Raw genomic sequence first — 14,010 nt, forward strand, 5'->3', positions numbered from 1 at the left:
TGGCCTTTAATTCTCTGTCTGCCTCCTAGGGCTATTATTTTAGGCCCAAGCAGCCTTTGGGGATTTCATTATAGCATGGGTGAGAAGGAGGGTCATCCACACATAGTGGGCCAGTAGGTTCCCATTGAGCTGTTTTCTCCAGGGCTTGGGATTGAGAGCCAGTATGTGATCCTCCTGGAGGCCACCTTGATCAGGGTTTTCGTGAACCAAAGTAGGATTCTTTTGGTTATTTTCCAAGTTGTTTGTGGCTGGGAGATGTTGAAGCTGGAAAGCTGGAAACTTGAGTCCATCCCTAGTCACAAAATGAGGTCCACTGTGGTATCCCTGGCAGTTCTAGCCTACCTGCTTATAAACTGCTTGAAAGACAGAGCTGGGGACTCCTATTACCAGAAACACTAAGAAAGGCTGGGCCACCAAGATATAAGTGGATCAGAAGAACAGGGTGCTTTGAAGAGGTTTCTGGGCTGAGGCACTTGCCTTCTCCAAAAACTGATCATTGAACTTGGGGCATAGAGGCTGTCTTTCTTGGCATGCGTGAACAGACAGACACACACACACACACACACACACACACACACACACACACACGGTACAGGTCACTGTTGGGGATCAAATGCTGGTACTTATCCAAAGTGGTCCCACCAGTAAACGTAAGGACCAGAGACACTTTTGAGGGCATGAGGCATTGACAGTATGTGTGAAACACTCCCAAGATTAGCTTCAGCTGTTCCTGGAGGTGACAGTTTGCCTGGGAGCCAGGAGCAGAGGGATGGACACTTCCCTTACATTCTCCCCTACCCCTGCTTTATTTTTTAAGCTTCTCTGTGGCCTGGAGCTGATCACCTTTCACTTTTTTGGTGTGAGAATTGAGGGGGCTGTATTCTAGAACATTCTGTTCTGTTTACCAGGACCCGTACCCACTGGGACCAACCAGTCAGTGTGTGTAGGGGGTGCAGCTCCAGTTCCTTTGTAGAGGAGTTGGACCCACTACTTTTACCAGTTGGAGGTCATCTGGCTATTGGGAATCCTGGCCCAGTCTCACAAGGGCCATAATCACCAAACCCAAGGTACTCGTTGGCTCAGCTTGTTCTTAGCTAACCAACATGCAACTTGAAGGTGATTCAGAAGGACCTTCCTCTGGAGACCTGACATTGTCACTTGTGAGTACTAGAGGGGCAAATTGTATTGGTCACAGGTGGACAAGGACCAGTTCTCCTTTGCAGTGTAACCTGGGCCTGTGCTAATCTCTTAGAAGACAGGCCTAGGGGACTGACAGTGGGGTGACAGACTAGAAGATAGATCACCAGCCACTCCATTGCCAGGCTCCGTGCCGAGGTCAGCCTGGTAGGGTTCATGTAAGTAGAGGGAGGACCACTAGCTAGGAGGGGTAAGCAACCAGGTAATGAAGTCCTACTTTTCCAGGCCCTTTGTTGTGGTTTAGGGTAGGGCTGCTTCTGGGCCTGAATGAGGTATGTGGGGTAAAGTCTGGGAGATTTGTACACAGCTTCCTAAAGTGAAGGAATCACTTGGATTCACCTCCTTGGAGGTGTGGGTATGAAAGATGCCATAGAGAGTTGACAGCCCCAGCTTAACTAAATAGAAATCCTGCTGAGAGGAGACCAGAGACTGGGCTGGGGGGAAGCAACCCAGCTCCTCCCATCTCCTTAGAAAGGGGTGATGGAATCACTGGTCATAGGGGTCCCGCCCCTGCCCCGCCCCACCCTGCCCTACCCCGCCTTCCATGCGGTGGAAGTTCCCTGTGTGAGTCCTCCCCTTGGAGCCTGAGAGGCTTAGGAAGGAAGGAGGTCTCTTTTGGTGGCAGAGTTGCCGGCAAGGGCACTGAGCAGGAGGATAGGACGGCAAAGACGAAGAGTTCTGACTCCTCCTGCAGACATGCACCAGCGGCTGCTGGGCTCGTCCCTGGGCCTCGCCCCCGCGCAGGGGCTCTGAATGCCTGCCGCCGCCCCCATAAGCACACTGGCCGGGGCTCCTATCCCTAAGCCTCTACTTGCGGAGACTGAGCCATGTGGGCTTGGGGCTGGGCTGCGGCAGCTCTCCTCTGGCTACAGACTGCAGGAGTCCGGGCACGACAGGAACTCAAGAAGCCTCGGCAGCTGGTTGTGCGTGTGGATTCTCCCAATATTACCACATCCAGCCATGAGGGATTCCCAGGCTCCATCAAGGTAGGCAGAGGCAGGGGAGCATGTAGGTATGCAGCTCTAGGCACAGCGTCAAAGCTCAGACTAGCCCTCCTACCTCGACAGCTTTGCTCTCCTATTTCCAGGTTGCTCTGCATAAGACCTTGACCACTGGTCCTGGCTTAGAGTTTGCTGCAGTCAGGACGGTCCCCCTGGCCTGTGGGGGAGCTTCCCTCTGCCATGCCTGGTGGGTCTGACAAGAGGGACTCCTGGTGGGGCAACGGTTAACGCTTTGAAGCCTCAGTGTGTTTTCTGATGCCATTAGATATAATTGCTTTCTCAAGTGAGGGCAGAAAAGGACTTCGGGCATCCTGGTAAATGAATGGGTCACCTTATGTATCATAACTTCTAAATAGGAAGTAGCTTGACTAACCTGTCCCCTGTGTTTTCCAGGGGTCCTGTGGTAGCCTTTCTGCTGTGGCAACTTACATGCAAAGTACCCTGTTCTTCCAGTCCTTTAGAGACAGGAATCTCCTGAGCGCTTGTCTCAGAGTCCCTACTGCAGCCGTCCTGTGGGCCCTCAGGTCAGGAAGGGAAATAGCTTTGACCCAAACAGGATTCTCCTGGCTCTGAATCTTTGATCCTTGCATCTCTCCTTCTTAGGGTGTCTCTGTGTTGGCTAGCTTGGCTGCCTCTCAGCCCACATCAAAGCACCTCAAGCCTGAGGCCACATTTTCCTGATAGGCAGAGTGAGCAGAGCTGAGGGATTCTAAGCTGTGGGCAGGCAGAAGGCAGATTATGACCTCTCTTATTAGTAGCTTCTGCAGGTGTTGGGTCCTGAATAACCGTCCTTGGAGATAACTAGGCAAGGGAGGCTGTGTCCACCCAGTTGAGTGGAGGCAGTTTTTTCGGCCCTGCCCTGGGTTGTCTTTCCAAAGATAGGACAGTAGACAGTTTGAGAAGATAGAGCAGGGATAGAGCCTCTGTGAACTCACTCTCCAGGTGCCCCTGCCTCTGCGCTGGGGTGGGGCTTGTTCTACATCTCCTTGTAGTCTTTGCCCTTGACTCAGCAGTGTCTGGTGCTGCTCTCAGTGCCAAGGGGTCAAGCAGATGTCCTTGCATCTGTCCCAGGGCGGGACCCAAGGGGGAAGCAGTGTTTGCAAGTCCTTTCTAGCCTGCTAACCTGTCTGGAAGAGAACATCTTTAGTTCCAATTAGGATCTCCAGCAGCCACCTTGGTCTTACTCAGGACTGACCTTGGACTGTGCCAGAAGCCTTGGCTTACTTCATTGGAAGGCAGGAACATCTTGGAACAACCAGACTGTCACAGCTAGGCTAGTGGCTGCCACAGTCCTGTGCATTCCACACACTGCTGGCCTGACGTATAGATCTCCTCCACATCCTAATTGTCCCCAGAGATGGGCTTGGCCCTTACCAGGCATACTCTCCCCAGCCATGCCCATGTGTCTGTAACTACCTTACCTCATTTAAGGCCAACCTCTTGTTAGAGACACACCAGGCTTGCCCCATATGAGTCCATTATGCCCTTCTTCATGGAGCAGGGCCAGAGGGATCGTGGTCATTTTCACAAAGGCCCCAGGTACTTTAGTGTCAGGTTCTTGCTTTCACAGAGGCCCAGACCTCACCTTGCCTATTCCCTCCTCCCGCCCCTAACACTCACACTCATGGGGAGACATCTAGGTTCTGATCAGGGAGAGTCCCTTTGGGCCATGACCCGAGTTATTCCAGTGACATCTTTGTGTATGCCCGAATATTCCACTAAAAGTTCACAGATATCTGTGGGGTCTATTAGGACAGAGGCCGGGGGCCTGGCTGTCAGTACACTAGCCTTGCTTCTCTGGCTTTTCAGCCGCCGGAAGCCTCTGGACCTGAGCTCTCAGATGCCCACATGACATGGCTGAACTTTGTCCGACGGCCGGATGATGGGGCCTCTAGAAAACGGTGCCGTGGCCGGGACAAGAAGTCGGTAAGGCCCTGAGCTATGTGAGACCAGCCCTTATGGGTTCCTTTCAGGTTCTCAGCACAGGGAAGGCGGTCAGGGGTGGGGGCACCTACTCGGATTCACTTCTTTTACCTCTTCTAGCGAGGCCTCTCAGGTCTCCCAGGACCCCCAGGACCCCCTGGCCCTCCTGGTCCACCTGGTTCCCCTGGTTTGGAAGTTACCCCAGAGGCCTTGCTGCAGGAATTTCAGGAGATGCTGAAAGGTGAGATTGCCCTGTACCCAGCCTCTCTCAGAAGCCCAGGAAGCTCTTACAGGACTAGAAGGGACCTGACCCAAAGCGGCCCTCTCCACAGAGGCCGCAGAACTTCGATTCTCAGGGATACCGGACTCGCTGTTACCCCAGGAACCCAGGCAGCGGTTGGTGGTCGAGGCCTTCCATTGCCGTTTGAAAGGCCCTGTGACGGTAGACAAGAAGACTCTGGTGGAACTGCAAGGATTCCAGGCTGTGAGTGGGAGCACAAGTCAAAATAATATTTATGTCTGTGGGGATTATACACCCAGAGGACAGGATACAGGAGTAGTCCCTTATTGGCAAGATGGGCCCACAGATATCTCCAGACAACTCTTGCTGGACACATGCCTGCATTGTGCCCTAGAGATACTATCGTAGAGGATGAGAGCCAGCCTCTGTTGAAGTCAGGAGCTCCAGTGTGCCTCACCTTGTACTAAGACAGAAGTAAGGCCTAGAATTGCCATCCCCTCTATTAGCTTTGGGGTACTATCCACCCCCTGGAGCCTGGAGCCTTTGCTCTAAGGCCCACATGGGTGTATGCATACAGGTCAGCCCTGTCCTTTCCACAAAGAGAATGAGGCCCAGGAAAGACCTGTTTCGGGTTGGGCTATATAGGTGCCTCGCTTCGCTAACGGGTACATGGTGAGGATCCAGGCCCCAAATGCAGCTAGACATCTCCTAATCTCCACAGCCTACTACCCAGGGTGCCTTCCTGCGGGGATCTGGCCTGAGCCTGTCCTTGGGCCGATTTACAGCGCCAGTCTCTGCCATCTTCCAGTTTTCTGCCAGCCTGCACGTGGGTGAGCCAGTCTACATATACAGTATGGGCGGTGGGTAGGTTATCCCTTGAGGGTGAGTACCTCAGAGATGCCATCTACTCCACTTGGGGCCAACCACCCTCAACCCTGGCAGACACTTGAGCCTGTTCTGGGCAGTGTCCTGAAGTGCCCCCACCCACCCACTGCCCTCTCCATAGACCACAGTGAACTGCAGGGCAGAGGCCGGTTACGTACCCGGGACACGGTCCGTGTCCTCATCTGTATTGAGTCCTTGTGTCACCGTCATACGTGAGTCTCACCCGTAGTCCTCTGGGGTCTTTTCTGGGACTGAGATTACAAGTAGCCACCTTGAGGGGTGTCTGGGCACCATGGGCCAGTGGCCTCTACACTGATGCCTTGTGGTGCTACGCCCAGGTCCCTGGAGGCTGTGTCAGGCCTGGAGAGCAACAGCAGGGTCTTCACCGTGCAGGTTCAGGGGCTGCTGTATTTACAGGTAAGCAACAGGTGGGTGGGCTTCTCTGCCTGCGAGGGCCTTACAGCTTAGTACAAGTAGTTGCTCCAGCCCTCTGAACCTTTCCTTGTGCCTAGGAGGAGAGGGTGCTGCCTGGTCAAGGTATTTTTAGGTCCATATGGCTAGTGCATCAACCGTTGGGGAGTATTGGCTCCAAATGCTATCCCTATGGATGGGTGGGCTTCTAGGTTGGGACCACCCACTAATGATGATGTGCATTGTGACGTCTTTAGTCTGGACAGTATGTCTCTGTGTTCGTGGACAACAGTTCTGGGGCAGTCCTCACCATCCAGAACGGCTCCAGCTTCTCCGGGATGCTTTTGGGTACGTAGAGGAACTGAAGAGATGATTGAGGATTGCAGAGCCAACACCTTGCTTCTTAGAGGAGCTGAAAAGGACTACTCCCCCTTTTAATAGTTTTCATAGCAATAAAGAACTCCAAACGTCTTCATCACCCTTGGGTGCCATCTGGTTATTGTGTTGGTAGAAACGGAAACTGAGTGGCCAAGTTATGAACAGGAGAGGTACAGCAAGCCGAAGATTGTCCACATGTGATTCCAGAGCAGAGTGTAGCACCAAAGAGGCACCAGGATAAAGTCCTCTCACATGGTCTCCAGATAGACTCCAGCCAGTGGTGGGAGCGAAGCTTCCCGGCAGTTTCTCTCCCTGCTGGGGATTGAGTTGACCCTGAGGCAGAGGCAGGCAGATGTCTGAGTTTGAGACCAGTCTTGTCTACAGAGTGCATTCCAGAAACCCTGTCTCGAAAAATAAAACAAAAATCCAAAGTCTCTCTTAAAGTACAAAATTTCTCAACAATAGCCAAAACCTCTCTATAAAACCAACAAAACAAAACAACAACAAACTGCCCAAGTTAAATGCTTTATTATTTCAAGAGAAAAGAACCAGGGTACAGCCACAGCCCAAGAGTATAAAAGTTCAGTGCTTCATGTCTGGGATCCACTCACCATCTTCTCCAAAGGGTCTTGGCAGTTCCACTTCGATTTTGCCACCCACAGCACAGATGGCTTATTTCATAGGCTCAGGATGGCTCCCATACCTGTTGTCCTTGACATCTCCAAAATGCTGGGTTCTCCGTGGCAATTGGGCTCTCTTTTGGGAGCCTCATGTTCCAAACTTCAACTTCTCTCAGTTACCCCTTCAGTTCTGGAGCTTTTATTTCGACTAAGTCTTTACCTTTATCAATGGCCTCTGAAAAGTGCCAGGTCTCTGCTGCTTTCTATGACCCTTCATGCCTTCAAAACCAGCATCACCTGAGGAAACTGTCACATGTTACCAAGTTCAGCTGCTAGCAGGAGGTACAGCCTTGGCTGCTTCTGGATCACAGCTTCTGTGTGCTGACCCCACAGAAATGCTTTCCAAAAGATTTTCCCTCAGTAATGGTGGTCTCTTCTTAATCAAAAGGATTCTTCAGCTCCAACTCACCTGTGTCAATTATCCCAGCAGGCAAAGACTTCAATTTAGTGGTCATAGTCTCTTGTTAATAACAGCCAACTCTTCAGCCCTAGCTAACCAGAACCAAAGATTTTTAATTAAAAAAAAATAAAGCAAATAGCTGATAATAATCTTTTAGGGACACTCAAACTTCGCTCTGAAACTTTACAAACCAGGCCTCCATCTTCTGAACTGCTCTCAGCATTGTCTTGTAAGTCATTAAACTCTGGGCTATCTAGCCCCAAGTTCCAAAGTCCTTTAGCAATCCTCCCCAGAATACATTGTGATCAGGTCTGTCACAATAGCATCCCACTCCTAGTACCAATTTCTGTCTCAGGACTTCTATTGCTGTGATGAAACACTATAATCAAAAAACACATTGGGGGGGGATGGTTTATTTTAGTTTATAATTCTCAGATCATATCCCAGCAATAAGGAAAGTCTGCCTCAAGGCAGAAACCTAGAGGCAAGAAATAAAGCCAAGGTCACAGAGGAGTGCTGCTGACTGACTTGCTCCTTGTGACTTGCTTAACCTGGACCCCCCCCTCCATGTCTCTCCCTCCCTCTCTCCTTTCTTTTTTTTGGGGGGGTAGGGGTGGGGAGACAGGATCTGCCTATATAGCTCTGACTGTCCTAGGACTCAGATCTGCCTGCTTCTGCCTCCCAAGTGTTGGGACTAAAGGCATGTTCCACCACACGTGGCCAGGCCAGGCTAGTCTTATGGAAGCATTTTTTTCAATTGAGTTTCTCTCTTCTCAGATGATTCTAGCTTGGTCAAATTGGCAAAACAAACAAACAAACAAACAAACAAACAAACAAACAAACTAATCAGCACAGAGCCCCTGTGGGACCTGTATCCTATGAGGAGGAGTCCATACACGGGGGAACAGAAGGGAGCGCAAGGGTTTTATAAGCAATATACAAGCTTGCCCACTTCTTAGGCAACTAACTATGTACCACTCTGGAGAGCACCTGCAGGCTCAAATGTGGTAAGACGACATTTGGGCAAACGGGCCCAGGCCGAGGCAGGAGTTCCCCTTCTTTCCACCTTCCCCAGTAGTGGCAACCACTCTTCAAAGATCAGAGGATGTGCAGGGTAGACCTAGCAGCCCATCCACTGCAGTCTTCAAGGTAGGAACAGTGACTAATGTGAGGCCCCTCTAGCCCTACACTATTTTGTCTCTGGCAAACTCCCATCAAAGAATAAAATATTAGCTTCAGGATGTCCCAGCTGGCTGAGCTTCCAAGATACTATCTCTAGTTGGCACCTGACTTCTCTCAAGATAAAACCATGGCAGGCCATCAGAATTCTGTCTTCAAGGCTGAGCAGGGGAGAATCTCCCTTGCTCTGGAATGATCTCCCAAAAGGAAATATACAGCAGAGGAAAGGGATCCGCTCAAAGGCCTGTGGGCGGCATGTAAGGTGAGGCAGTAGACACTGGAAGAGGTCAAAGTGTGTGTGCTGTTATCTCTCACCCAAGAGCTTGACCCTCCTTGAGGTACGATAGGAGGGCCCCTCCCTAGGGTCTTGCTGGGCAGTGAGGCAGGTCAACCAAACCAGGCACTGAGGTGGTGTGGATGGCGCCAGTCTTTGTAGTAGTAAGCTTGGCCACTGACCCATCTCCACCTTTCTTCTGGACCCCTACTCCCAACCCCCACTGTGGCGTCAGGCTGGGGCTGTCTGGAGAGATCTGTGTTTCACTTGACTGCAGCTTCAATGCCAGCTACTTTGATGGGCGATAGTGCAAAGCTTACTAGAGTCCTTACCCTAGCAGGAGCATACCAAGGTCACTATTGAGTAAATAGGAAGGGGTTCAAGGAAGGAGTAACTGTCCTCCCACTTGCCAATTACTGCAGTCCTCACAGACCTGGGAGCCCAGGCCAGATTTAAAAATCCACTCTCAGGGAACCCTCTTCCCTTTCTGCTTGTTGGCAGAAAGAGCACCCTTGTTGGGCAGTCTACCTGCTAGACCAAGGTCTGGAGCTCTCAGGTCTTCCTTCTAGAGGCCCAGGCCCTTGGGCTGTGGCTCAGTGGATCCTTACCCCCGGGGCCTCCATGTACACTATGGCAGGGGAAAAAGTTTACACATAGAGTGACTTTTCAGGGGCCCATTGGTGAGAGATACTAAGGATCAAGGTTCTGTGAGAAGGCAGCACAGGGACTAGAAAGGGGGAGGCACAGAATTATGGTTTGAATATCTCCACCTGCAGATCCATAACCACGTTACTTACATTATTAGGGTTTTCAGGGGCTGCCTCTCTGCATTATCAGGCCTGTAATTCCTCTGCTCCACTAGTACAGCATTACTCTGTGCAGATCAGGCTGAGGCTGGAAACTAAGTACCCAGTATGGAGGACAGCACCAGCCAGACTCTCCTAAGCCACATACAGGGCCTCCCTGCCCAGAGTCATGGTCTCTCAGCTTTGTTCTTTGGTCTCGTTGGCTGCTGTAGTGGCTGTAATCCCCCAGATGGAGACACAGAGAATGGGACTTGGGGCTCCACAAAGAGACAGAGGGAAAGGAGGAGATGAGAGATGAGGAGACACAGTGATCAGAGCCCAGCTCTGCAGAGTGGTGCCTGGGCAGGTGGCCAGGATCAGGGTGGGCCTTGTCTGGGCGCCTGACTCCACCTGCGTCTGTCTGTCTGCTCTTCCTCCCCATTTCTGCCCCTAATCGGAGGTCATTAGCCACTTAGCTGTAATTTCCTTGGAATGTGCTGTCTCCAGATGAGCCCTAGTGGCTGGGGGCCCAGAAGCAAGGGAGTGGTGTCTAGGGTGGAGTGGAAGGCTCCTACTGAGGGTCCAGGTAACAGATACAGGAATACACATACAACCTGCCCAGAAGACACAACACTCAGTTGGTTTGCTGTACCTGGCTGTACCGTACAGTTTTCTCAGTTCTCACATGGTCCTAGGCCTGATATTCCAGAGGTTCATGGAAGACACCTAGCATATCTACCCAGTCAGAGCTGTGTGGAGCAGAGGAATTATAGGCCTGGCCATGCACCCAGCCTGTGCATGGCATGCTATGGAAAACAGACAGACTAAAGCTGCTAATATTCAGGTGGGAGCTGGCTTGAGGGTCCCAAGAGTGGGGACGCATCAGGGGAAGGTAATTTTCTTCTACATTCTCCCATTTTGAAACTGGTTTGTGAAGTGGCCAAAGTATCTAGATAATTGGCTGGGAACAGAGAAAGCATGACCAGTGCTGTGCTGGACAGCCTTGGTTTGGCTCCTGATCCCAAGCCCTTGTTTTAGAGAAGCTGGAGGTGCTGGCTGGCCTTGCTAACCCCTTTGCTAGGCTGACTTCCCACAACCTCAGTCTGACCCTTATGCCTGCCAGACTAGGTCTTGGAGGTGGGGTATAACCACTGCCAGGAGCTCCTGACTTTCTTGGGAGGCCATACCCAACATGGAAATACTTGATCTGAAAAATCTTTCTTGAGTCTGGTTTTGGGCCAAAGCCTAGTTTAGACCTGGCCAGTCCTCCTTGGAGCAATATCCAAGCAGGTTTTGGGGGTGTGCTGTAGTGTTCAGTCAGTGCCTGATCCCTAAGTAACCTTGCCACCATGTCCTGGGCTGGAGCACAAAGAAGAACATGGTCTTCATGCTCTGTATGGCTTGAGAGTCCTTTTTAGGTTGCATCTCAAGCTAGGAGTTGGAAGGAGTAGGCAGCATCAGAGGCTTCTGGTCACAAACAAGGCTCTACGACCTACATTTTAGGTGTTATGTGGCTTTCCCAGTGCCAGTCCCCACACATACCCACCTTGTAATCCCCTTTGGGAGTTCAACATACAGAAGAGGACTGCTCATATCGGCCTATACATGGTACCTTAGAATATAGATAGGCAGTCTTGACTTTTGATTGGGTCTGTTCTAAAGGACCCTTGGGATATTTGCTCTCTATTGGGCCCCCTGAATTTGGAAGCAGTGTATCATCCTTAGACACAGATCCAGACTACTTATTCTGTAGAAAAACCAAGAGTACCTGGTTAGCATTGTGGGTGCTCTCTTTGGAGGTGTTCCTCTTGCACATCTGTGTATACTTGTGAACCTATATAGGCAACTTAATGTCTTCTGTATAGGTGATGGCAACAGTGTGTGGGTATGTCTTGGTATGTTCCTACAGAGGCACCCTGAGTGTGCACGTTAATTTGTAGTGGAGGGTATCTGTGTCTCCAGAGATCTCTGCTCTGAATCCAGGAAGAACCATGGAGTAGATGTCCAGTTGATTGGAACTCTCCACAGCAAGTGGTCAAACTCAGAAGTAGACATAGTTCTTGTCCTTGGTGCTGGAAAGACCCAGTGGCATGGGTCCCAGCAGGACCCAGTTCCTGCTGAAGTCAGGTAGGAACTCCAGCATAGGATGTATGGCTGCTCAGGCCCTTGTACTAGCTTACTGTGAGTACATCTCCGGTATCTGAGGTTCCCTGGGTGGAAAAAGTGAGTGAAGAGGTCAAGGGAGAGAGGCTGCCCAGCCCCAAAGGGGCTCCTGGCCTAGTTTACAGCGGGAGCCTTGTGTGGACTCTGTGCTGCCCACAGAACACTGGCTTCAGGCAAGCTGAAATATTCATGACTGACTGTAGCTTAGAGCAGAACACAAAGTTCTGTGTTTGGGGGCACTGTTCACTGACTGGGCTTCGCCAATCTGACCCTAGGCTCCCAATTGAGGCCACTATGGGTTCTAAGACCTCAAGGCTCTACTCCTTCCAGGACTGTTGCTGGGGCCTCCTGCAGCCAGCCCCAGATCCTCCATGCTTAGTTCTGAGAGCTGAGGCAGGCAGGCTGAGAAAAATCACTCAGGTATGGAAAACAGCTTTGATTCTACTTGTACTGGCTGCCTCCATTGGCATGTCTGTCTGCCTATGTGTCTGGCCTGTTATTCATGTGGGCCTGGATGAGTGGGTTTAGGAACAAAGGGTCTTTGTTTGGGAGGATCTGGGGCACAGCCCCTTGCTCTGGGGCAGTGAATCACAGGCTCTTCCAAGAGATAACATCAGTTTTGCAACAGCCAGCGTGCACACATGTAGCCCAGCCCCAGCAAGACTCCAGCTTCACCTGCACCCACATCCCTGAGACAACTCTGCTGAAACTGATGATATGAGGTGACAGCCGGAACTGGAGTGAGCAGGAGCCACACGAACTCCATTTTGGCCACTGAAGTATCTGTCCCATACGGCTGATATATCCCCAACCCCAGCCACTTCCTGGCCTTTCCAGATACCTCCATAGCGGCTCTGGGGTAATGGAATTTGCATTCCTAGGGCTGCCCCTGTCTCTGCCACAGGAGCATCTCTCAGGAACAGGACCCTCCAAAGCAACTGCAGGGGATTATAGCGGATTCTTCCTCTAGTGCAGGCTCGACAAGGCGAGGTAGGCCCCATCTGGTATGCTGGAGGGCAAGACTGACCTGCCACCACCACAGGGACTTGAGCGGACACTGACCCTCACTTCCTCTCATGATTGTCAGTGGGAGACTGTGAGGATGGCCCACTGTAAAAGCTGGGTCAGCCAAGACCGGACGCCACAGGAGGGAGTAGCTGGGTATTAGGTTTCTTTCTTCTTGGGTCACTGAGCTTGGTAAGTCAGGTCCTGGCTTAGTAAAGCAGGCTCACATGGCCTGCTGTCATACCAGGCCTGGCCTCAAAGAGGCACTTGCTACCTACAGTGTTTACAGTATGAAGCTGATGTGGGCATACGCCATGACTCCTGGATTCTCCCCAACTGGAGCAGTGTTCATCACCCACACCAGCGTGGCCGAGAGAGATACACAGTGTTGTTGGAAAACCCCCAGGCTTTTCTCTGTAGTCCTGTCAGAGAAGGGTGCTACACTCCACTGGGAATGCCGCTGAGGGCACGTTACAAGTCTTAGTGGTCACACCTCATGCAGGGGCCTGAGTCTGACTAGGAGATAAGACACAGATGAGGCTCAGATAGGCTGGGTCTTCTGAATGCTATGGCACTTGCCACCTCTCCCTTCTTTCCCCAAAAGTCTCCTTGGTTCTCATCTCTCGTTTTCATGCCTCCCTTACCTGCCATGCGAAATATCAAGGGTGAAGCAACCCCAGAGCGTGGCAGGAGAGAAGTTCGCCAGTGGTAGGACACTGTGCTGGCTAGTTTTAGGTTAGCTTGACAAGTTAAAGTCACTGGAAAGGAGTGAACCTTTGTAACCATTTGGGCTTTTCTGTCTCTGCCCCAGTTCCTAAATAATGACACAGAGGGTCATTTATTAATAAGCGAATGTCTAGGCCTGAAGGTAGGCATGTCCCCAACTAGCTTGTAACTCAATTATCCCATTTATACTGACCTCAGTTCTGCCACACGGCTGGCTAACTCTTCCCAGTTTCACATGTCCAACTTTCTCCGTGTCTCCAGGGTAAATCTTCCAGCATCTGAATCTTTCCCAGAGTTCCTATCTCTTCCTGGAATTCCCACCTTTCCACTTCCTGCCTTTGCTATAGGCCATCAGATTTGTAACAAACCAATCAGAAGGTGAGAGAGGGAGTGTTTGCAAAACACTGAGGATGCTAAACAATGCCAAAGTCTGGTCTGTAATCAGATCTCTGCCAGTTCAGAAATCAGCATTTGTATATATACAGAGACGATGTTTACACAAAAACATCATTCAAACAAACCACAACTGAGAAAATGCCTCTGTACCATCTGGTTGTAAGACATTTTCTTAATTAGTGATTGACAAAGAGCCCAGCCTCCTATGGGTGGTGCTATCCTTGGGCTGATTATAACTTTAATTTTTTTCAAATCCTATTTTCAACGGTGGTTCTTAAAATGCTTTAACCTTCCCACCAGTGGTAGTGGAAAAGAAAGGATCCAGGGAAAGTGGACCTGTTTAGAAAGGTTCTCCCTGGGATTGGG

At 51.0% G+C, this 14,010-nt stretch overlaps 1 protein-coding gene across 1 annotated transcript; it reads left to right on the forward strand.

The window, feature by feature from the left end:
- The first annotated feature begins 1,762 nt into the window (after positions 1 to 1,762).
- On the forward strand, positions 1,763 to 6,138 carry C1qtnf12 (C1q and TNF related 12). Its single transcript, NM_001108000.1, has 8 exons — positions 1,763 to 2,183; positions 4,008 to 4,124; positions 4,242 to 4,362; positions 4,454 to 4,605; positions 5,084 to 5,192; positions 5,369 to 5,459; positions 5,586 to 5,664; positions 5,916 to 6,138. Exons 1-8 carry the CDS (start codon positions 2,025 to 2,027, stop codon positions 6,012 to 6,014), a joined length of 927 nt encoding a protein of 308 aa, NP_001101470.1. The 5' UTR covers positions 1,763 to 2,024; the 3' UTR covers positions 6,015 to 6,138.
- The last annotated feature ends 7,872 nt before the right edge of the window (positions 6,139 to 14,010 follow it).

This window comes from Rattus norvegicus, chromosome 5 (assembly GCF_036323735.1).
Source record: "Rattus norvegicus strain BN/NHsdMcwi chromosome 5, GRCr8, whole genome shotgun sequence".
Lineage (NCBI taxonomy): Eukaryota > Metazoa > Chordata > Mammalia > Rodentia > Muridae > Rattus > Rattus norvegicus.